The following is a 25,530-nucleotide window of genomic DNA, read 5'->3' as shown; positions in this document are numbered from 1 at the left end:
ATTTTTCAGATTAAAAACTCTCTTCTTGTCTCAAAAATATTCTGTGTGATCACTCAAAACATTCTGTGAGTTCGAAGATATTCTAACCGTTTTGAGGTACCGCTACTGTTGGTCTGTTAGCCATTTTATCCTGGGAGGAAAAATTCCACAACCTCGGGTACAGTGAGGGGGATTATTTTCTTAAGGAAAATTCGTGAATCCGGACGACTTGGCTATTTTCTGTTTCATCTTAATTTCTGCAAAATAAAATACACCTCTTGGAAAGGTCATTTTGATCTTGTGTTGAGGGTATTTGATATACTTCATTGTGTTCTTGTTTATACTTTAACTCAAGTTGAAGTTGGTGTAATATACAGATTCTGTGTACCCGAAGTACAAACGAAATAACACCCATTAATATACATAACATAGCCGACATATACATAGCATTCTGTGTATATGTTGGGATTTTTGTAATATATTTAGGGAGTTGAAATTTTTTATAATATTGGAAACATAAGTTGTGTATTTGTGTAATTTTTAGATTATTTATTTTAATCATGTATAAATAATATAGTTTTTTGTTGAAGAAAGTTCGAATGAACCCCCTGAATATATGCTAGCTCCGCCCTACAGACTGTCTCTTTCCGATGGTTGAGCACCTCCATCATTAATAGGTAGGTACAGGTCAAGGATTCAAGTCACATTGGAGAGTAAATAGAAATCATTAATAGGTAGGTACAGGTCAAGGATTCAAGTCACATTGGAGAGTAAATAGAAATACTGCAATTGGATGGGGACGAAGAAAATTAGGTAATTAATACACAAATTGCACTCTAGCTAAGCAGGGTTACAAAAACAGTATCTTTTTACATTCTCCAAGGGTGCAAGATCAATTTGTTTGCAATAAGTTTTTTGAAAATGCATGTTTTAAATCAGCTGTCTTCCAAATAGCCTTTCTTGAGGTCACTGTTACACTTTTTTCATGTTTAGGAAGTTTTTTACAAATACAAACTATGCACTTCACAACAGGAAGAAAGGAAACTTTGGTCATAAATTTCTTATGCATAGTTCAAAGTCTTTTCCAACTTCAGACCACTGGTCTAAAGTCCTCAGTAAATTATCAAAATGGTAGAATTATTGGTATGTTCCTAGCTACATACAGTTTTTCTATTGAAATCTGAATTGCAGCACTATGATAAGTATAACATATTGGAATCATAGTATTATCAGTAAGTTTAACTGGAATTCGACTTATAATCCCAAAGAGATTAAATGAGGTCAATTGCACCAATAAAATGGGAAAAAGAAAATATTAATATCTCAAATCTGTTATACAGGGATTGTTGCTAACATTGTCTGAATACAGTAGGCAGAAGTAAATGAAAAGAAGAGAACAAAGCAAGTAGGAGAATCATAGAGAAATATGGTGCAAAATGTGAGAACTCAAACGCACTTCCGCAGCACCTCCACTTGCATATATTGTGTAAGTGTTACAACATTCACAGTAGATTGAAAGAATTTTGACGGGTTAAAGAATTGTATCCCTCGCAAAGAATAATAGTGTGTATAAAGCTATGCATGACTTATGCTAATAACCGAGCTGGGACAAATGTTTTCTACAGTACGCCACCAAAACTTGTTTTCACCACTCAAAACAGACATCCAGTCCCTTCATCGTCCCATTTGGGCAACAACTTGAGAACCTGGAATGAAAAAGACCAAACTTCTGTCAAACGGCCCAAACAATGCATCTTTTCCCCTACAGTGAAGGTAAACAAGGAAGTCATGCATTTGGCAGAAATTCTGCTAGTTGTCACTGGGACTTAGCAGCTACACAAATTAAGGTGTTAAAAATAAAACTGAAAAGAATTCTATCTTAATCCGGCCAAACAAATTGAAGACCTTTTCTCTGTCTAAATGTTCAACAAAGACAAGTCAGTCAAACACTCATTTAACATTGCGAGCAGAACTTCTCCAAGAATTGCTTTATTGAATCCAAACCCAGGTGAAGTATACCAGAAGGTTAGTCAAATAAATGACTAACATTATGCAAGTGGAGAATTTGCAGAATAAAATTGTTCTATCTTTTCCCGGATGGCGTGCACAGCACTTTCAAGATTATTTCTGTATCACAATTTGGTTACACACACATGAATCACAAAATTAACCAAATTCTAGGGGGAAAACATGGTTTCTTCAATAACCACATGAATCACAAAATTAACCAAATTCTAGGGGAAAAACATGGTTTCTTCAATTTTTTGCATATAGCCCAAGGAAGAACAAGGTTAAATGCACAAGTTCAAATACTCTACAGCGGCACCAGTCAAGCAAATGAAATGATAAGCAAGTGTAATTGACACACAAAAGAGTTGGAAAATCAGATAAGATCTGACGCACCCAAATCCAGAAGACATGTTAATGATCAGACAAAACTTGCATGAAATTACACTTGATGCAGAAAACTCAATTCTCACCATAAGAACAGATTACATACAGCTGGAACTAATTGTCTTCACTAAACCTAGTGACGTGGTGTAAGCACTGCAAAAAACATAAAAAAGAACGAGAGGTAAGTAACAATAAATGAATGGAAAAAAAAAAAAAGACGAACAAGCACAAAAGGGACAAATCGAGGAGTAGAAGTGAAATGCCAAGAAACAAATGAATGCCAATGGCAATGATAAGCAACTGCCTAACTTCTGCCAATAAAAAGTGAGTGCTTTTCCTTTTAAGCTAAATTTTGGTGGTCCGGAGACCTAACAAATGAACACCAAATTCTAAGCAGCTGAAAAATATTAGCCAGTGCTTGATTTTTTACTCATAGAAGCAGTTCATGCTAAACGACAGAAGTGATCTAGTGATTGCAGCACCTCAAAAGTCTTGAAAAATACATTAACTTCCCGACATGAAAGAAGAGAACAAACTCCAAAATTCACATTTTAGTATTTCATAGGAGAGAAAATATGCCTTCTCAGGGTAGGGCTAGTGATAATTAGAATTGCTTCAAGCAGGTAAGGTCAAAGAAAACAAAGAGGGATAAAAGAAAAAAAGAAGGATTTGGAAGGCATAGGAACCAAACACAGCAACTAAAAGAAATTCAATTAATCACCAGCTACAAAATTAGGATTTTCACACCGGCCCAACCAATTGCTTTTAGGCTGACGGTTTTCCTTCAGTATTCGTACCCCACTCTTCTTCAGCCTCGTTTCCATTGACGAGTACTGCACCGTCAGTAGAGTCAGCATCTACTACAACAGCCTCTTCTTGGCTCTCTTGTTGAGTATCATCTTGTCCCTGTTCTTGCACCTCATCATCATGAACAACCTGGGGAGTTTAAACAAGGGAAACAATCAGTTTAAAACTTAGCCTTCACCACAGTGATTACTGTACAAGCAGCTTGTACGAAAGCTATCAACTATCGAGCATAGGATTGTGTTAGATGTTTGAGATACCAACTAGTATGCCATACCTAATCCTCGGCATTGTATAAATAAAAGCAGTAAAATGCAAACTACTTTTCGGTTATCACATTATTTGGCTATTCCTACTGTTCCTAATTTTTGGGTGGGTATGTTTTATTTTTATTTTTTTTCTTTGAAAAGGGTAACTTGGCTATGTTGTAGTTGTTGCTTGTTTTTTGAATGCTAGTAATGCTTTCCCTACTATTATCCTCTTTACTTCTGTATCATTTTTCCTATCTCAAACTGTTTTGATGTGCGTTACTTGAGCCAAGGTCTACTGGAAACAGCCGCTCTACCTCCACGAGGTGGGGGTAAGGTATGCCATACACTCTACCCTCCCCAAACCCCACTTATGGGATTTCACTGGGTATGTAGCTGTAGCTGTTCTTTTTTATTTTGTATTTTTAAAAAAGAAACACACTGGAAAATGAATCCTCATATAAGACAAGTAGAAGCATATCCATCTTATACCTCATGGTCCAATTCTCCATTTTCAAGGGGTTCTTCTTCATCCATTCTCATGTTGCTGAAAGCTTCTACAAGGTTGGAAGTTGCTCTATCAGCATATTTCTCATAATCTGCTGCTGGTGGGTATACACCCCTACATAAAAATTAGAAAAATAACCTTGGTGAAAAAATTTCACAATGAAATTGTGAGCAACACTTAGGCTCATAATTGGAACCCAGTCCACACTAGTGTTAAATGTGCCCATTCATTTAGCACTGCTAAACTCATATCCAGCAATAAGAGGAAAGGAGTACAAACAGAAAAGGAGATGTAAGTTTTTTTGAAAGAGCCACCAGTGTCAAAGCTACAAAAGATCCATGCAAAGCGGGAATACACCTTTCCTCTGCGACTCTAGCTTCAATAGCATGTGCAATTTGCCAGTGCTCAAACAGGTTAGGATATTCTTCAGGATCAGCCAAGGCTTCTGCTGCTTTCTGGTTAATCTACAAGTCAAAATCATGCAGAAAACCAGGTTCAAATACGACGAGGATTCTGAGTGATATAGTTGCAATGATAATGAAGACTGTCTTCTTATTCCATAAACGACTAAAACCTTTTCCGCAATTTTCTCACTTGCATTCAAATCAGTTTTTTAACAAAGACACTCAAATTATAATCATAAAGTTATAGGATCTGTATCTAATAAAGGGTGTTGTCATCAGGTCACATTGGTCTCCTAAAATCGTCACAAAAATTTCTTGTAACAATTTTCAGACACATGTAAATGCAAGCATAAGATGGAAAAGAAAACAAACACATCAACAACAGTAATTTTTAGGCCTATCAAAGGCATAACAGTACCATCAAAGATCAAAGAGCTCGTAAGTTCCTTTGCACTCCTAACGTTATGGTCAAAAAGCATGATCTCTACAACATGATGCTGAAGCATTCTACTTTATTTGTTCATTTATTATTTTTAAAAAAAAAAACTGAAGTAATATAATTTTTGAAAAACTGGCCAAGAGAATACGCAACTCTGTTAATAGTAAACAATACATGTAAATCCCATAGCAGTCGCAAAAACGAATAACACTGACCTTATTAAGGTCCTTCCTCCAAATTGCAACTATTTCAGAAACCTTACTTGGAAGATAAGATCTAGCCATAAATGCAGCTTCAGGTATCCGGTTGCTGCAAAGTAATTGCAACAGAATATCATTCCAGTGTTGTAGAGTAAATCACGTGACCAAATTAATAATTGAAACCCAAGTAGGAAGACCTTTTTAAGTCAAGCAAGCAGGAAACGTCAACATTGAATTTATCCAGAAGTGTTACTTTCAGTTGCATAAATAAAATGCTTTAATTAGAAAGTTTAATCAATTACCACCTTAAATGATAATTTGAATTAGCAACGAATGATGATAAACCTAGTGCCTATTTAGAATTGATCTAGCTCCACATGGACGATACTTTGATTCTTAATTCAATTTAACTTGGCAATGACTGTGTATTCCCAATGGGGTACCTTGGATGTGATCACAAACCTATACAAGAGGATCTCAAATTAAAAAATACCTGTCAACCAAAAGCTGAACACACTCTTCCACTTTACCCAAGAGGAACAGGCAAAGGAATGCAACATTGTTTCTTCCATGCTCCTTTGCAATAGATGATAGTTCAGCAATTCCTTCAGCATCTCCTAATGAGGAATAAAGCAGCAGTAAACCACTCAAGTCATTAGCATGCTTCAAACAATCCTCGGCCATCTCCAGCTGCAAAATATAAAACAGCAATATTGGTGAAAAATCCAAGTATAGCGAACGTACGCATTTCCCATAAGAAGAATGACTAAGAGGCTGCAGAAATCAACTGAAAACACCCTTTACCACTGAACTACAAACAGAAACATTCGGGAAACTTCCACAGACAAAGGACAATCAATATAGTTCAGAAACTTAACCACAGACAAAAAGGGTATGGGTCAGGAGTTTTCTGCAAAAGAAACTTTTGGAGAACTAAGTTGGAAGTTCTGATACAAATTAAGGAGCTTAAACACTGGCCATTTGTAGAACTCATTGAGTTAATTGCTTTTTAAAATTCAAGGGGTTTCTGGTCCCCCTAGTCAAATTTGTTTTCCAAAAAAAGGGGTTCAAGTGGCTGTAAATATAAGTTACCATGCCAGCAGACATTGCTAGTTCACCCAACTGCTTCCATTTGGATTCACTCTGTGCTACTACAGCAATTTCCTGCAAACAAGAAGGGGCACAAAACCATACTTAGTAACATATGGTTCGTCTGACAGAAATACGTATAAAGGAAAAAAGGCTGAGGTCAAACAGCATGCTTTCATGAGTTGGTAGACATTACCTTTGCAATCTCTAATTTACCCAACTGTATGGCAAGATCGAATCTGTAGTCAGCGTCTGTTGCAACTTCCAATGCTTCCTCAATCATTCCTCGTGATTCCAAGAAGCGAGCAACACTACAGAGTATGATTTCATAACAAATTAGAAAACTTGATAATCTCATCATATAAGACAGAAATAAATCCCCCAGGCCCAAGGTTTGACTACTAGATACAACATATTATTGCAGATCCCAGTAGATTATTGGAATAATAATAACATGAATGACGGCATTCAATCATATAGCATAGCAGCAAGAGTACTCTTTTTATCTAATAAACCTTCAAAATTCGAGGTTCACTGCACATAAACTCATTGCATGTATTAGCACTAAAATTACTATGGTTATCCAAGTAACCCTAGCAGTGTGTCACACCCACACCCACAGGATAATAAATAATTTTACATCAATACAACAACAGTGCTCATAAAATAGATGGGACAGGCTATAGGAAACCTCTATATCCATTTCATATTATCTGGACACATTTCATTCCAATAATGAATAATTTGTCTTTCAAGAAAACAAACTACATCACAAACTACACCAAAATAATGTTTGTACTCTTTACTCCCAGTTCGTCACATTTCGCAACCGTGTTAAAAGATGAAAGGAAATATTGCAATCAAGCACAATTCATATGTCATATTCACAGAAAAAGCATAATTTAAGAAGAATAGAGATGTACCTGTTATGGTGCTCCTTAGGGATCGACGGTAAGACCTCATTAGCTCTGTCCCAGTCACCACGCATCACAAGTGTCTTGTACTCTATCAAGCTGAGGAGTAGAGTATATCCCACGACACTGTATGGAAAGAAAATGGGGTCATCATCGAAGAATTATACTTCAGATGATTTCAAGTTCCTGTGTAAAAAGCTGTGACAAGCCTACTCACTTGAACTCTTTGTCAATCAGGAAAACTCTACTTTGATTAGCGAGATATCCCAGCAGGTACATGGGTCTGTCTAAGTGAAACATTGTAGTCACCTACAGATTATAGAAAACACTTACTCACGAAAAGACATTCTGAAAACAAAGAGGTCCATAAAACTACATGAATGACCTATCATACCTCGCCACCGACACAGTAGTTCAGTCTCGAAGATGAATTATTGTAAATGAAACAATCTCCAACCCAAATTCCAGTTCTAACACGTTCATTTATCTCATAAAGAAGTTCAAAAGCATCTTCAACACCTTGGTCATCTACAGATCTGCCACTATCGAAATGTGCAGAAACAACATCGCGCTGCAGGTTTAACAAAAGGAAGATCATAACACAAAAGCTTGCAAAGAAAAGATTTGGTTGTAATTTGAAAATCTAAGATAGAGAGCTCACATTATACTTAAGTATATAGAATGAAGAATCACTAGCAATAGCCACTAGATCACCACTGTCGGCCCAGTAGAGGTTCTGAAGTAGTTGAAGCAAAAATCGCAAATGATATTGTGACAACCGTTAAAAGTGCAAAGGACCACAATAGCACGTATAGAAGTCAAGTATATGCATCTTACTTTGACATTAACGTCGATTCGGCGTATCAATCTGCACTCAGTCCAATCATAGAAGCAAATGAAATCATTTGAACACATCGCCAATAAAGTACCCCCATAGATGTGCTCAGCTGAGAAAGTAGGGCGGATGCTCTTTTTCTCCTGGAGATATCAGCATGATCACTTTAATTCCAGCTGACCAAAAGAAACTACAACACTAATGCATCCTTCAGCTTCAAGACGAAGAGAAGCTAATGCATTGAAAAAACTACAACTTAATGCATGCACATGAACAAAAATTTACTTGTTAGGCCTCTAAGAAGTAACAAATTAAGGGTACAAAATAGGAGAGAGGAAGAGATTGAGGGAGGAGGATAGCATCTATTTGAGTCCATTATTTAAAGTAATGCATCATCAGATTAAATAACACATAATGTGAAGCATAAAATAAAGCAATCTAATTTGGAGGAGGCGGTTGGGAGGACATTCATGAAACCTGGAAATTTTTGCTGAAAATCTTAATCCTTGAAGTACTTTCTCTGACAGCATACTCTCCATCAGACGACCAAACAAATTCCAGCGCCGAGCCAAATGACCTATTTCTCCAAGCCAGAGCAGTATATATGATATACTCGCCGTCTCCGCAAACTACAACAAACCTTCCATTTGAATTATGCTTTAAGCTCTGTGAAGGAGGAGAAAAAGAATTAGAACAACAGTAAGTGACATCTAGAAAGAGGACAGTAATAACATCCTTCAAACATAAGAGGAGGGCTAGAAATTGCAACTAGTATATTCCAAGAATACCCTTAAACTATGAGAAGATGACTACAGAAACCATATCTTTAGGGATAAGGCACCACTACTACAAAAATGGCATTCCATAATGGAAGCCCGAAGAAAGACACTGAACAAAACAAAAACCAGAAATTAGATTAAGGGAGGATTGGTTTCAAATATACGGATTGTTTTTTAACAAAAATAGAAAGTCTTCTACCAGGAAGAGCATACAGAACATGCAACCCAAACAGGATTACTTTACATGAATATCAATTGAACTATGGAACCAGATCCAATTTGCACTTGCAAAGCAGGTTACACAAGATAAAACAAAATGCGCGGTTTAATCTGTGAATCTGACTCACTTGTGGGTATAGGTCACAAGTTCCCAATTCCTTGACCGCCAAGGGCAATCTTTCTCCATCAGTAACCTGATGTAAAGCAACCAATTCATAAAACGATATCCATTAGTAATTGAGTAGGTGATTGTACAGCAATATTCAGCTGTAATTTGAATCAGACACGCAGACTTGAAGGAAGTTGATGTCATACCTCGTAACCCGCCCCCACACTCTTGATATTAATAGTTTGAATCTCATTGTGCTTAGCCCATATGACTTTTCCACTATTATCCATGCTAGCAACAGGTACCTCTCGACCAAGTTTTACCATAATGGTTCCCTCATCGTAACCAATAACAACCCTATACATTTAGGGAATAACAAAAATAATTGAAAAGGAAAGAAAATATGGAAATCATTAGACTTCCAAGCAGATCTAAAGTACAGCTATAGATCAATTACAGAAGCTCACCTTCTTGAACCTTTCATGTAACCAATAGCCCAAACTCTTTCAAGGCCATAATTTAACGTGTTCTCAAGTCTGCATGAAATACAAAAGAAAAAAAGGATTAAGAAATAAAACAAGATTTATGAGAGGATACAATCACTCAGAACCAAAGGAGTTCTTATAAAAGTGAAGGAAAGATTCATTAGTTTTTCTTTAGGCAAAATAAGAGAAATGCATCAGTTTTCAAAAGAGATAATTCAGAACTTTTTCAACTATGCAATAAAATGTACATCAACAAAAAGATTAAGAACAAAAACCCTAGAACCTAGAAAAGAATACAAGAAATCAGAACCAGAAGGGTATAAAAAGTTAATAACAATCATTTCTGAAAACGGAAAGTCACCAATTGATGAGATGCATTGCTTTAAATGATAATTTGATCTTCTTGTTAGGTAAAATTCTAGAAACACCTCAGCTTTCAAGGGTTAATTGAGTAGTTTGATCTCAAAGTGAAAAATAAGAAGAAAAGTAGCGCAAGAGCTACCAGCACTAGAATGTATAACTTAACACTTGCTAAGATGCTTAGCCATTGATATAGACAAACGGGAAACATATTTATCTTCAGTAAACAGCAATGCAAAAGAGGATATCCAAAACTTTGTTATCAATTTATTCAAATTCATAAAAAGACATTCCACACTGGAAACAAGAGATGTGGCGATCCTAGTCTTCCAGAAGCATGTATATATGATATTCATACAACTTCAGGCAAAAAGTTCAATAAGGATACATTCATATGTCAACCCACCACCACCCCCCACACACACATATACCAAAAAACAAAATTATATTTCTGTGTTTTATCTAAGATAAGGTTAGAAGAGGAAAATATGAGTGTTGTACAACATTTTCTTATTTAGGAATTAAAAAGAGAAAGTGGACAGAATTCTGTTTGTGTTACGTAATCTGTTGCAAAGAGTTTCTTTCTGGAAAAAAGGGACACAATTCCTTGACGAATTAGAAAGGACGAATGGACAAACAATTTGGACTAGGGTAGTAGCACATATCTATCCTTTTCCTTGTGATACATCATCTTTCCTTTTTACGGTACATGGAGTAGCGCATGTGTTTCAGCAGTAGTAACACATTCATGCCATTACTAAAAATTGTCTTTCTACAAAGGTGATGACACAGATTGAAAAATAAAAAGAACATCTGTTGATTTACCCACCAATGACATTAAATAGGTCATCACCGTAATTCAATCAAAGAATTCACATACACAACTTCAAATGATAGATAGAAGTGGTTTCCTTTACAGATTACAAGTAAATATGTCCATATTCATCTGCATAATCAATGTCTTTAAAGTTACAGAAACCAAATATTTGACAATGTATTGGAAGAAGTTGTGTCAAAAAATGAACATCATATCTGATAGTAATAGAACTTTGAAATAAGCTGAAATAACTAAATGATTCTGAGTATCACCTGTAAGTAGTGGCATGCCATATACGAACAGTACCATCTTCAGACCCTGTCATTATAATAGGAAGATCTGGATGAAAACACACAGCAGAAACATTGTGTGTGTGACCTTCAAGAGTCTGGACGCAACTTTTTGTCTGATAGTCCCACACCTGTTTCGTGATTCCAGAGCATACATGTCAGCTTCTATGTAGGTGCAATCAACAACAGAACATGGAAATAGGTTATTAGTAGCAAACCTTAGCAGTGTGATCATCAGAACCAGTAATCAGATAAGGTTTATCACCACCAGTGAAATAGTCAACACAATTAACCCCTTTCAGATGGGCATCCAGCGTAAAGTTAGGGTCAGGAGAGCCAAGGTTCCAAATCTACAAGCCAACCATTACCAGCCCCAATGTTACATAGGTGAATGAAAAATATGATGTCATTCAAAATTTTATCCTAGGAGGGAGGGGACTAGAGGAAAGATAAAAAAGTTTACCTTTATAGTCCGATCAAGAGACGCACTAGCAAAAGTATTGGTGTCTTTTGGATTAAATGTGACTTGCATCACATAATGGGAATGACCCTCAAAAATCTGAGTGCATAACCATCCCTTCTCCCAGTCCCAGAGCTTTATAAGCATGTCATCAGATGATGACAGCACATATGGTAGAGTAGGATGAACAGCCACGCACCTAATATAATCTGTATGTGCCTCAAATACTTTAACCTTATCCATGGTGTTATAATTGTATACACGAATAAACATGTCATCAGCACCAGCAACAATCCACTGCTTGCGTGCTATAAATTTCGCTGATCTTACTGCAAAGAATAAGTCAGGTGTTAAAAGAAAGTGCAACCCTTTGTGAAAACAGAGGGGTTGCTTAAGTGCACCCTGACCAACCAAAAATACCACTTCCATTCTATTAACGGACCTGGTAATTCAGTAACTTCAAAAGATTGTGCCATTGTCTGCAGAAGAAAGGAATGACATGTCAGTGTTCTATAAAGCCATTCTAATGTAACTTCTCTTCTATTGGGGGAATGCTGATACAATTGCTAGTTCATACTAAGCTAAGAAGTATATTTGCAAACAAGTGAAGAAGAGTTGTGCCTCAAATGTATCAATGGTGGCTAATATGTAAAAGATACTACAAATACTGAACACTTGAACTACAGTAATCAGAGGATATCAGTGGTGGAAAAATAGTTTTAGGGGCAGTTCTTGGTACCAATTTTACTAATCTAACTTGCAGCTCCTAATATGTGGCTACAAGAGATGTTATTCCAAAGGACCAACGGGCAAGTAAGAGGAAAAAGTAAGCGATGCAAAATGGAAAACATACCATTAACCAACAAATATTTGTCAAGACATACAGGCAAAATCAACCGATGAGCTCAATAATAAAAAATCAGCTTTTCAAATAACCATTAAACAACAAATCTGGGAGCTACAAGCCTACAACTATCACCTTGTCTTTAAGTACAAATTGCGGGAAGTTCACATATTGTCCTCTTCGCATGGTCAGGACTAAATCTACCAGCAAATATTGAAGTCTGCTTTTTAAGCATTATCAAGCACTCATTGAAAATCAACCCCAATTCATCTTTGCATGGCCCGACTTGCAACTACCACGGCAAGTGCTTCTAATTGCCCGTCCACCCCCTAACTCCTTTTTTCTAAATTGTTACAGATTTTTACGACTTTTTAAAATGTCAAGATTGACATGCGACAATTTTCCCGAGACCATAAAAGCTGCTCCGTCTTTTTTCATGTAATACAATTTCTTAGTTGGAATTATGTTTACTTTTACAAGTAACTTTATCGTGTACATCTTTCACAAGATTCAAGAACTCAAATTTAATAAGCAGCAGCACAAGTTTGGATATAATTTCCTATACCTGAGTCTGGTAGTTCCAGATGCAAATGGTCCCTGAATATAAACTAGCCAATATCCTGTAAGCAAGAATAGAAAGAATGAGCCACAAAAACTATTTTTTCAGTAAACAGCGTCATCTTTTCTACTATGCCTAGCACCACCCCTTCCCCAAATAAACATAAACTTCGAAATTTAAAATTTGCTATAAGTACATCATTCCAAAACTTCATCAATTAATAATGTCACTCCAGCATACAACATTAGAGACTACAAAGCAAGCATAAACATCAAAAATGGAACAGAAAAAGGAAGGAACTACTTGTTATGTTGCTCGGATTCTCCAAAAATAGTGCATATTTTGGAGGACCCGACACACGCCAATCGACATTTTTGAAGAGTCCAAGCAACATGAATTATTTGTTCCATAAAAACGAGTTTCATTACCATGGCTCCGTAGGATGTAGATCGACAGCCTTTACCCTTTCTGATCTTTGAGCAAGTTTCCTCTGATCAAAATACCACAGTCAGTATAGTACACATTGTCATTTGACGATACAAAAATGTTGAAATATATAATCTACCAATAATTTAGCGAATTCAAAACTTTATTACCTTAATCTCCAACCTTAGAGGCTGTGCCATCGCCAATTCGAAAGTGCCAAAAAAAAACACACAAAAAAAGTAAAATTAAGTTAGTAAACAACAAAATCACCAGATCTCAAACAATTCACAGCACCGACATTTAAATTACAATCAAGTGACGATTGAACGAAATCGTCATTTTCAACAGAGTGATCCGATACAGTCACTAAATCAAATCAGATTTAAATCAGATCTAAATTGTAAACGTAATGTGAAACGCTTTTTAACATCAAAAACATAGCGAAAACTACTAAGACTTACCATTTTTCACTAGAAAATGCGAACAAAAGGGGATAAATCTGATCTTCCACAAGCTAATTCAGCTACAGAAATCTAATTTAACAATTCGAACTGAGTGGCAAATGCCAGAAAGCGAAGAAGTGAGATCGAAGAAGAGAGGGGAATGAGTAGAGGTTTTACTAATGTGAACACGCAACCTCTGTGTAATAAGAAGAGAAAGAAAATGGGAGGAACGGGTGGGGGAGATCATAGAAACATAATGCTTTGAATTGAAGTTACAATAGATTTTGATGATTTTATTTTTAAATTTATTTTTTATACGAGTATTATACATTTTTGTCATTCTTAGTAAGTTACAATAGATTTTGATGATTTTATTTTTAAATCTATTTTTTATTTATATGAGTATTATACATTTTTGTCACTCCTAGTGCACGTGTGTATTTCATTACTTATATATATATACATATATTCTTTTATTTATAAGAGGGAGTTGAGCTGCTAAAGTAAGCAGCAGGCCAACATGCATGTTTCAACTGCTTTAACTGTAATTTTATTATATTATTTCTAATTAATTATTATACGTCATCTATATATTAAAAAATTAATAATATTTAATAAAACATTAAAATAGACATTTATGATATGTCTGGTTTGCTTCAACCATAATTTTATTATATCACCCCTAATTAATTATTATAACTCTAATTAACTATTATAAGTCATTTACTTATTACAAAATTGATAATGTTTAATTAAAAAAAAGGTAAAATAGACATTTAAGGCTATTTCAGCTGCCTCAATCAACGAGGTCGACGTGCCCGTTTCAGCTGCTTCAACTGTAATTTTATTATATCATCTCTAATTAATTATTATGAGTATTTATGTATTAGAAAATTAATAATATTAAATAAAAAAATAGATATTTATGACATGTCTGTTTCAGCTGCTTCAATCGTAATTTTACTATCATATCTCTAATTAAATATTATAAGACATTTACATATTAAAAAATTAATAATATTTTATTAGTAAAAAGGTAAAATAGACATTTATGACTGTTTCAATCTTAATTTTATCATACCACCGTTAATTAATTATTATACAAGTGTTTTTTTATGATAATTTTGTTGTGTCGCTTCTAATTAGTTATTACAAGTCACTTAAGGCATGTGCGCTTCATTACTTTCATCGTGATTTTACTATATCATTCCAAATTAATTATTATGATTGTCTAAGCATTGGAAAAATGATAATATTTCATAAAAATGTAAAGAGACATAAAATAATATGTCAACATAAAAAATTTGATTGACTATAGAAATTATATTAGTGCACATAAATTAGGATGGGACGGAACAAGACATAAAATAACATATATTGTTTGAAAATGAAATAAAAAGTATTATAAATCACAATAATTAAGAATTTAATATAAAAGTATATATGTAAAAAAAATTTGATTGACTGTCGAAATTTTAACTTTGCCACATAAATTGACACAGGGAGAATATTCATATATTATTGAAAAATAATGTAAAAGACATTGTTAATCACATAATTAATAATTTAAGAAATTTTAAAAATATAAAATATTTGACTAACTCTCGAAATTATATCAGCATCATTTAAATTGAAATAGAAGAAAAAAATATTATAAATCAAAATAATTAAAAATATAAATTATTTTAATAACACGGGCCATCGATATCTCGTAATATATATAAGTATTACTTTCTTTATTTAAAATAAATAACCTAATTTGATTTGACACAAAATTTAAGAAAATAAAGAAGTTTTTTTAGCTTATGATGCTAAATTAAAATTAAATCAAATATATCAAAATGTCCTTTAATCTTGTGGTCATAAATATGTCACGTGAAAAGTTGAAATTAATATATTGCTAAAAAAAGAGATCATTCTTTTTTAAATAGATTAAAAAGGAAAATAGATCATTCTTTTAAAAATGGAGGAAGTATTATTTACATTTTACAATATATTTGATCTTCTTTCAAAATTCCACTGGTATGAATCAAAGGCTAATTCTTGATTGAGAAAAGTGACTCTACCCTTCAAAAGCTCTCCTATTCTCTCTCTTTTATATTACTCGCATCAAGGTAAGTAAAATTATTTTTCATGTCTTGTGTCTTCTCATCTAATACTAACAATTATAAATTATGAAATAAATATATGGACAAAAAAATTGAAAAAAATAAAATAAAATAAAATATCAATTGTTTAATATTATATTTTAAAAGAAAAAACATATTTTAGCATCTTGATGACGACACTGAAACATGCATTAAGCGATTCAAATTATCTCTAGCGCTCAGCTCTAAGAACTAGATGGAGAATGGGAGCAATTTTAAATATGGTTTGCTAACTCATAATTTTCTTAACCCCTATTATGTTTTTGTCTTCGTAGCCAACTATTGACATGAATGACAGTATTTAAACTTTCTTTGAAAGACCGCAATTTTTTTAAAAGTGTTGAGGCAACTAAAATAGAAGACTCCGGATAATAAAGTTGTGGTTGAACTCAATTTTATGTTCAATTTAAGTTCTTTCATAGATTGAATTTTTCAAACCTAAACTAAATTTTATTGTATTCCAAATAAGAAAAAGTAACTTGAGAAAATTGAAGGAAAGTTATCTTTTAAGTCTTGAATGAAGGATTGGTGACATTGACCAATAGATAGGGTCAAACATCATTAGAATACTTGATTAAGTTAATTGTGGACTTGATTAATATTTTCAAAACTTTCTAATCTTTTCAACAATACAAATCATCCCAACCCACAGCCCTCTTCAATCCAAATCAACCACTCTCTCTCCTCTCTCCAGCTTCTCTCAACTCTCTCCCAATCAACAGTTCTACAAAATTTCTCCCTTCAACCTCCGGCGACAAATAGTCAGGTGAGTTCCTTTTCGACTTTCAACCGTCAATTAACGTGAATACTTCTCCGGCGATAACAACTTTGAGTTTTCTGTCCTCTCATTTCTTTTTTCACAGGTAAAAAATTATGAATAAACAGAGGAACTTGAGCCAACTACTCTTCTGGTATTGAAATGTGGACTGAATAAAACCCTAATTTCTGAAATTTCTGCATTTCTTCTTCTTGTTGTCGTACTGTTGATTTGAATTTGTTGGTGGTTTTTTATCACAGTTGATGTTCTGTATGTGTGTGTGATGTGTTGGTGTTGTTGGGTTGATTTGTTGTTTGTCTTGGTAGAAATGGTATTGCAACAGTTGAAACACCTGATGTAATAGATGAAACATATGATGCAACAGATGAAAAATCTGATGCAACTATGAAAATCTGATGCAACAGGTGAACAATCTAACAGATCATTCATCTGTTGCAACAGACGACTCTTCTATTTGGAAGAAATCTAAACAATATTGATCCAACAAATAACTGATTAGTGATCTATTTTTATTCTTTCCAACGGTTTACTCTTTATTTTACAACAGATTAGGACTGTTTTTATTCTTTTCAATGGTTTACTCATCCTTTGCAACAGATAACATACCTAGTGCAACAGATTAGTTGTCTGTTGGAACTGTTATATTACTGTTATGCATTAATCAATTATAGTCTATTTTATGTTCCTGTTAATTTAAGATAACATGGCTCCCAAAAGAAAAGAAATCGAATCAAGTCCAAGTAAAGGAACAAGTGCAGCAGCTCAGCTACATCCACCACTCTATGAGCTTGCTTTAAAAACGTTATCTCAATCAGGAGCAGAAGATAATGAACACAGAGAGGAGGAATCTTTCAAAATAGATTATCCAAATGCTAATAGTCCTTCCACCGAAGAGTTGGTCAAAACCTTCAGCATTGATCGTTATCCTGTGAGAATGCAGTGCGATGGTGCCACAGATTTAACGGATGATCTCATGGTTAAGTCATTCATGAAAAAATCTTTCGATGCCTTCAGAAAAATACTTCGAGAACAAAAATTGGATTCTTATTTCAGGGAAAGCTGCTTTGGACAATATCTTGATTTGTCAGAGGACAACAATACTCGTTTGCAGATGAAAATAGTATATGATTTTCTCAAGCAGGTTTATGTAGGAAAACAAAGATAAGATGGATGAGGTGTGGATGAATTATTGTGGCATGCCTATTTATTTTGGTTGGGAGAAGTTTGCCATAGTTACCGGACTAAAATGTTATCCTCTTTCTCCTTCTCAAGTTATACCTACTCTGACCCAAAAAAAAGTACCTCGCACATCTAAAAAAGGAAAAGGCAAGTCGAGTGATTGTGATGACCTGGTATCCATTATTGGTCTAAGCTTCAAAAATAAAAATCTGATTAAAGCGTTGAAAGGTAAAGGACTTTCAAAGAAGCACAAACAATCATTGTGCTTGGTTTATTTGTACATAATGTTCTTTGGGCGAGAGACATTAACAACAACATATGCCTCGGTTTAATAAATCTCTCCAAAGATCTTGAGGCATTTAACAGCTATCCTTGGGGTTATGAAAGCTTCAAAATGACTGTCGAATATTTGTTGACTCTATTAACGCCAAAAACAATCAACTTATATGATTTTCCATGAGCCTTCATGGTAAATATTTCTTTTATCATGATATTATTCATCATTTTTTATTCAATAATGCTTTTGATTTATTAGCGTTATGTTATCGGCTTGGGCATTTGAAGTCATTCCTTATTTGAGACAACAAGTGAACTACCAGAAAGAAGTTTCCTGTCCAAGAATTCTGAGATGGTTGTCGGCCAAAATCGATAAAAATGCAAAATTTCTTGATCTTTTCAATACCCCCAAGGAAGCAGTAAGTCCAATTCTAATCAAGTTTTTATTTTAATTAATGATTAAATGATTTCATCATCATTCTTAATATATGTACCGATTTATTTTAGATTGTCCATCCGTGGCTTGTTCCGACCAACCGAGAGTTGAAGATGCCATTTTTCTTAGTTTACGGCCTGTGCAAATCTTATTGGACCCTAAGGTCGTTGATGGAATAAAAATGGAATTGTTTGGAGCAACAACCATCACAAGAAAAACAATTTTGGAGGGTGGGGCTAATGATGCTCCTCTTACAGTTTTTAAAACAACAAGCCATTATGATTATGATCATAATAGTCGTACAAATTTTTCTCCAGATTTTGCCGTATCTAGCTAATGTTCTTCATGCAAATGTCAAGACTACAAGGCAAAACACGATGGAGTGATTAATGCTATTAATGCACTAACTGCTTCTGCAAAGAAAATGACATCTAAGAGGGGTGTCATTCTATCAAAGAGGGCTTCATATCCAGACACTCTACTAGAGATCAAGACGACTAAGAGGAGAAGGAAAGACACTTCCAAGGCATCATCAATCATAAAAAAAAAAAGCAAGATTGCAATGCCTCTATCTTTGTCTTACACCGATGTTCAGTGTGCAAGGGCCATAGAAGAGCAGCATGAACTGAAAAAGGTGAATGTACATCATCTGTTCCAAAAAATAAATAGGCATATATCTGTTTCAACAGATGATACATCTGTTGAAAATTATCAAACAAATATATACATCTGTTGCAACTGTTGTCTAACCTGTTGCATCAGATTCATTATCTATTTCAACAGATGAGTCTTATATTATAACAGATGGGTCATCTATTCAAAATTATCGTACTGCTCTGATTTACCTGTTTGAAATTTGTCCCAACAGATAATCCACCTGATGCAACATAAGACTCATCTGTTGAAACAGATGGAAAATCTATTGTATATCTCTACTTAGCATTGACAATTCTGGCTTTCCAGGTGGATGTCACAGCTACTGTCGAAGAGCATAATATGATAGTTGATAATCCATCAACTGCTTCCAAAGATGAAGAAAAAATGGAGCCTATTAGTTTGGGAGAACGGAAGAATTACCCGTTTGAAGGGTTCAACATCTCAAACGAGGCTCCAAAAAACTAACACAGTTAATCAACGACTATTCAGAATGAATTACCGATGGGTTGTTAAAGCATCATGCCGGCAGGTACATAAATCAATTTTATGGATATTGGTTTATAAAATTCTTGTTGTAAGAACCTGACATTAACATATATAAATCATCATGTAGAAAATAAAATGATAAGCGCTACAAAGTAAATGAATCGAGTCTTGATTTTGATATATTCGACTTTGTTGTTGCACATCCCGGAATGAAGAATTGGTTCTATTTGATGTCACAGCCCCAAACTTGCTGGAATGATGAGGTTTAAATACCATACATATTACTATTAATTAACACTTTATTTATTTTTATCTGCATATTGATTTTTTCGTCACATAATCCAAAATATTTGATAATATATGCAGCACATCGATGTTATTTTTTACCACCTTCAAAAGAAGGCCAAGTTACAAACACAAGAACAATACAGATACACAACAGGCAATTGTTTGTACGAAGTTTACATCAATAATGCCTATGATAGGTATTGTCAACAGCAGCTGGAAGTTTCCCAAAACGAGGAATGCTTAATCAACATCATCAAAGGTTTTAGCATTCCGGTTGACATACCTAGGCATTTGATCAACGAAGTGTACATCCCAATCAATTATGGTGATGAATTCCATTGAGTGTTGGCTTTCGTCGTTCTAAAAGAGAGGCACATCCGAGTTTATGACTCGATGTCGCGAAGGAGACGTTCCGGTCCATCGTCTGAGATACAAAAACTGGTCAAAATATTATCTACTTACCTTGATATGAGTGACTTTTTAGATCAAAAGGTTCGTACTGATTGGTCGACGATTGAAGCATACCGGGATAAAATGGCTAATTCATTTGATGTACAATATGTTGACGAAATTGCTCAACAAACCATTGGTAGCCTGTAAGTTTAAGTGTCATGATTTAGTTTCATTTTACAAATTTCACAACGCTTGCATGAACTGCAAGATATTGATTATCTATTTTTTTATAACACAGGGATTGCATTCCTTTTGTTGCCGCCTATTCCGAGTATTTGAGTGATGGATTACAAGTACCAAATGATGGACTTGATGTCGGATTACTTTGCAAAAGATATGCTGCTCTTTTATGGAAATATGGAGAAGCAAAAGCTCAGAAGCCGTACGCAACCGACCTTAAAGATCTACGATGACCAAAGCCGAATTCCATAGCACTGGATGAAGAACAACTTGTCCATATTGATTAGATCTTTATAGCTTGAGTTTGTCAATGTAATAACCTATCCTCCTTGGTTTAACTTGTTGATTTATTTGTAGAATAGATCGTTTGTACCCATAATGATTTTTTTAAAATTTCATTTATTTGTTGAGTTATTTCATGTAATTTTCAAAGGCTTTAATTTATTTTATTCTATCTATGAATATAATTAATTTTGAGTTTTGAATATGTTAATTGAAATGGAGTACTAGATTCAAATATCGCAACAGATAATACATCTTCTGCAACGGACGATATATCTTATCAGACAAATTTAGACATATGTTGCAACATAAGATGCAACACATAGGTCATCTGCTGGAAATTATATAACAGGTATTCTAATTTTTTTATTTGCTCCAATAGATTACCGATCAGTTGCAATAGATAAGTTATATATTGCAATAGATCATAAATCTGTTACGACAGACAGACGGAGAATATCTACATAACGCAACAAATGTCCAACCTATTCCAACAGATAATCAATCTGTCACAACAAGTACTATATCTGTTACGATAGATATAAAATCTGTTGCATTATAAAAATTCAACTTTGTCAGACATAAAAATTACTACCCCTACATGTATAGTGAATTGGTTTGAAATAAAAATTTGTTATCGTGTTTGTCTCTGTCTTTGTACATGTTCTTTTTATATACAGGCTCTAACCATTTAGTTAGTACCCCATATGCCCAGACTCATTGCATCTTTCCCACAACGGTGTCGCACACAATGGTCATTAGTATGTCGGTCAGCAAACACTCGATGTATGCAAGCGAGTATGGCCCGCACGCTGTACCGGTTATATTTTTTGGGAGCTGAATGTTCTTATTTCGACCTTCAAAAACCCATAATTCCTTTGTCAAGACTTCAGCCGATAAATGATCCATCAGCTTACTCTGCGTCAACAACTTGGGCAACAACTTCAAGAGTGGTTGCATGTGGGTTAAAAACGTCTTCTCGCTGAATACAGGTAAGTTGCAGTCATAAACCTTAATTTTTCCCTCGTATAGTAGTATCTCAACAGTGAGAAAATGGGTGACATCCACGTTCAGGACTGCAAGGATTCTCTTTGCCTTGGTCCAGCTCTTGTCGTGTGGATATGGCCTCTTCCCTCTAACATATTTAATCGTTTCTTCATCTCATTGGAATGTAGAAACTAACTGATCAAATCCCAGGCCACCAGAATCAGCTATCTTACAGATTTTAGCATACCTATCCTTGAAATTATTGTAGAAGTTGAGATCCATTATTCTATCAGCAGCATCATAAGCATCCGGGTACGCTAATTGCCTGCCCCTTATGAGGCAGAGAATCTCATCAACATACTGTGGTATAAGAAGATAATTTTTAAATAGGTTAGTAATTGTAAAGAATAAAAACACAGTTGAAAGAATCCGATGCAGAGGGTTCTCTGAATCAGTTCACAGATTATCCAGCCAATGCAACTTATGCAATAGATGTGAATTATGTTGCAACAGAATACCAAGTTTTCGCAACAGATTACACATCTATTGCGTAGATTCTTCTTGATGGAGTAGATTGGAAGGGTAGGTTAGCAAAAGTAAACTTACCTTGTCCTCGTACCACACGCATATATTTGTCATATTCAAGAAGTCTTTGGCGGTAAATGAATGCATGGTGTATTCTTTTTGAACCTTCATCTTGATGAATTCTTCCAGTTCCTTCTTCTTCTCTTTGCCAAGCACCGCGAATATGTCCACCTTCTTTGGCGGCCCCTGAACTTCAACAAATATTGGAGCGGGGGGAGTTGCAATTTTTGCTGATTTCAGAACGGAGAGAATTTTTCTAATCTTTCTTCTCTTCTTCCTAACCTCCACTTTAGGAGTGCATGGCTCCCTCACCTCGTTTGATGGTATGATACCCCTCCTGTATTTTAACTCCTTGGCAGCTTTAGTAATAGCCTCTAGCTTGTCAAAGAGTTTATCCTCTCTGTCCTTGCACACTTTGCATTTACAATGAGAACATGAGGGTGAGGAGGGGTAAGAGGGACCACTGTAAGGGTAGGAGGGACCGATGTAGGGGTGAGAGGGAGGACCTATGCAAGGGGTGTTTTCAAACATATTTATTTTTTGCTGAGCACCAACATGCTCATAATCACGACTGGCAGCAGAAGCAGCAGCAGGATGGCTGCCACCATCATAAACAACTCCACCAGCAACACCCCCAGAAAAAGCACCCGGATCTGTTGCAGTTTGAGTTTGGTCGTGAAGAGCTTCAACATTAGACTGACCTTACCTAACTGCTCTTCTTATGGATGTTGCTCCATCCAATTCCTTCTTTATTAACTCCATCGTTGGGTCTTCTTTTGTATCAACAAAACCCAGAGTAAGAAAAAAAGTCATCCCTAGCTCATCAATGGTAGGCACGATCCAAGGATGCACAACCTATAAAAAATGACAGGAGGAATTTAAATCATATAATAGTAATTTACAGTCAGTTGGGTTATATGGGGCTCGAGTTATGTTAACACAACCAACTTATACAACAGACAATCTAGCTACCGCAATAACTGATCTTTACGTTGAAACAGATTGATAATACGTTGCATTAGAATACCCACCTATTGCATAATTTACAGTAGATGGGTAATCTATTGAGTAGGGTTCAGAGAACAGAGCAATATATGGTTAATCTGTTGCAAAATATGGATCGTCTGTTGCAACAAATTACTACCAGTTGCAGTTTACGGGTAATCTGTTCCATCTATTTCAATATATTTCTTTGAAGCAAATTATTTTAGTTGAAAGAAGACGTATTGCATCATCTAGAGGGTTAAAGAGATCAACCTCATTAATATTTTTTTTGCCGCTCTCTATGCAGCCAACCACCTAAGGATTCTTAGATGAAAAATCTTATCCTGGTAATCCGTGAAATGCTTTCGGGGGGAGGAATAGCTTCACATGTCCAAGCTAAAAATTATAAGCAGGAAGCAAGCAAAAAAAAAGTCACAAGTATATTCAATATAAATTAATAAATGAGTAAAAATAGTGATCAATTTTACCATGAAAGCCCAAGGAAAGCCGTATAATGTGGTCGTCTTTGGCTTTCGCTCTTTCAGTAAATATTTGACTGTCAAATAGTAGATGTCGTAGCCCTAGGGATAATCGTTGAATTTCCCAAAATCATCAGCAAGCGCCAACAAATCACGTTCTATGACTTTCTTGACGTCTCTTGCCAATAAAATGGAATGGACAAACCAAACTAAGCATAATTTCTCCCTGTAGTGCTTTGGTATGTCTTTATTCTTGAGATCCGCTATTAAATCCTTCACTTTGTAGCTAGGTCCAACAATGCCCAACAACCCACCTTTTTTTACCTTGTGTTTGTTAGACCCTTTGTGGGGTGTTTTCTTGATGGCAGGTTCTTCTGGACGATCGCATCTCAAGCCCATCACAATGGCAAACTCTTTCAATCCAAAACAAACCAGCATGCCACAATAGTTGATCCAAACTTCATCCATCTTATTTCCGCCCTCCTTCGGACCTCCATCATCCCCGCATACATGATCCTGTGCTTGAGAAGGCCATATACCATGATCATTGAAAAACGGAGAGGGCGGAGCCCATACAGCTCAAGAAAGTGTGCAAAGTAGCTCTTCTTAAAAAGTCCATCTATGTTTTCCTTCTTCATAATACTCCTAAGTTCGTCAAAAGGTTTCCCCAAATGACATTTAAGTACAAGATCACCAAAAACTGCATTAGGGTTATTCATCGGCATCGAAACTCAAAACTTGTCAATACTAATGGTTTTGACAACATTATGCTGGAATTTCGATATTATTTAATGCCCCATTGGTGAGGAGGAGTTATCACTTTCCTCGGTTTTATTTTGCCCTGACTGAGATTGTTCTGGAAGTTCCTCCAAATCTATCTGTACTCTAGCCTTTTTTGTTTGGTGATCGGAAGTTGATCCACTTTCTCCACTTTTAGTTTCTTTTCTTTTGGGAGACATCTTTTAACTACAAACAAAAAAAAAAACAAAAAATACATTTCATTTGATGTCTGCATAATTTTTTTAAAAAAAGTGAGATAAATTTTAATAAATTATTCTTACCACATAACAAAAAAAAATACTCCAACGGACAGCCCATCAGTTGAAACAGATGGGGAAACCGAATTTGTTTGAAAATCTATTTAATATCTCCCCACAGATATTCCACCTGTTGCAACAGTTGGAGAAATTTCAATAAATTATTCTATGCCACATTACAAGAAAATACTCCAACGGATAACCCATCAGTTGGAACAAATGGGGAATCTGTTTGAAGACCTATTTAATATATCCCAACAGATCTTTCACTCGTTGCAACAGATGGACCACCACCACCACAACCAATACCACAACCAATGCCACCAAGACCACCATCAATGCCACCAATACCAATACCAACACCAAGACCACCGCCAAAAAACACAAATACCAACACCACCAACAACAGCCACCAACAACACCACAAACATCATCCGACAATACCACGACAGTCAACAAAACACTAAGAGAAAAACTAGGGTTTTCTCGAGTGTTTCCTATTTTTTTAGCATCAAAACTCAAAATTGTTAACTCATTCTCAAAGATAATACAACTAAAAGTCTTCTTTTTTATCATTAACTAAAAAGCCCTATTTTTTAGAATAAAGAGCAAATGTAGAACTCTTATCGAACTCTGTTACATGCGAAGATAGAGAAAACAACGGATACAAGCGGGAATGAAGTAAAAAACA

At 35.1% G+C, this 25,530-nt stretch overlaps 1 protein-coding gene across 5 annotated transcripts; it reads right to left on the bottom strand.

Annotated features, from left to right (window-relative positions):
- Positions 1-1,278: 1,278 nt before the first annotated feature.
- Positions 1,279-13,887, bottom strand: LOC107876150 (coatomer subunit beta'-2). Of its 5 annotated transcripts, none has more exons than XR_007056736.1 (26): positions 13,624-13,887; positions 13,333-13,353; positions 13,165-13,226; positions 12,743-12,797; positions 11,776-11,812; positions 11,337-11,662; positions 11,092-11,223; positions 10,856-11,004; positions 9,389-9,457; positions 9,128-9,278; positions 8,941-9,006; positions 8,292-8,480; positions 7,817-7,957; positions 7,641-7,715; positions 7,374-7,550; positions 7,197-7,288; positions 6,989-7,105; positions 6,262-6,376; positions 6,069-6,140; positions 5,470-5,666; positions 4,992-5,085; positions 4,291-4,397; positions 3,918-4,047; positions 3,130-3,309; positions 2,460-2,526; positions 1,279-1,741 (listed from the first exon to the last, which is right to left on the bottom strand). XR_007056736.1 is itself a non-coding variant. In XM_047413768.1 (26 exons), the coding sequence occupies exons 1-25, from the start codon at positions 13,624-13,626 to the stop codon at positions 2,507-2,509; spliced, it is 2,736 nt and encodes a 911-aa protein (XP_047269724.1). In that variant the 5' UTR covers positions 13,627-13,887; the 3' UTR covers positions 1,279-1,741; positions 2,460-2,506. The 5 variants fall into 5 exon arrangements, 3 of the variants coding, with proteins under 3 accessions (XP_047269724.1, XP_047269723.1, XP_016578660.1); XR_007056735.1 differs by having other exon boundaries at positions 1,279-1,685; XM_047413768.1 differs by having other exon boundaries at positions 3,171-3,309.
- Between the last annotated feature and the right edge of the window lie 11,643 nt (positions 13,888-25,530).

This window comes from Capsicum annuum, chromosome 6 (genome assembly GCF_002878395.1).
Source record: "Capsicum annuum cultivar UCD-10X-F1 chromosome 6, UCD10Xv1.1, whole genome shotgun sequence".
NCBI classification, from domain to species: domain Eukaryota; kingdom Viridiplantae; phylum Streptophyta; class Magnoliopsida; order Solanales; family Solanaceae; genus Capsicum; species Capsicum annuum.
This window is presented reverse-complemented; position numbering and strand designations above follow the sequence as displayed.

What these genes read in the sequence shown, in the direction of transcription:
- LOC107876150 (XM_016723174.2), bottom strand. An exon ending in GCTAGAGTCGCAGAGGAAAG is followed by an intron (nt 4,048 to 4,290) that starts GTGTATTCCCGC and finishes ATTTTTATGTAG; the next exon opens with GGGTGTATACCCACCAGCAG. An exon ending in ATGGAGAATTGGACCATGAG is followed by an intron (nt 3,310 to 3,917) that starts GTATAAGATGGA and finishes TAAACTCCCCAG; the next exon opens with GTTGTTCATGATGATGAGGT.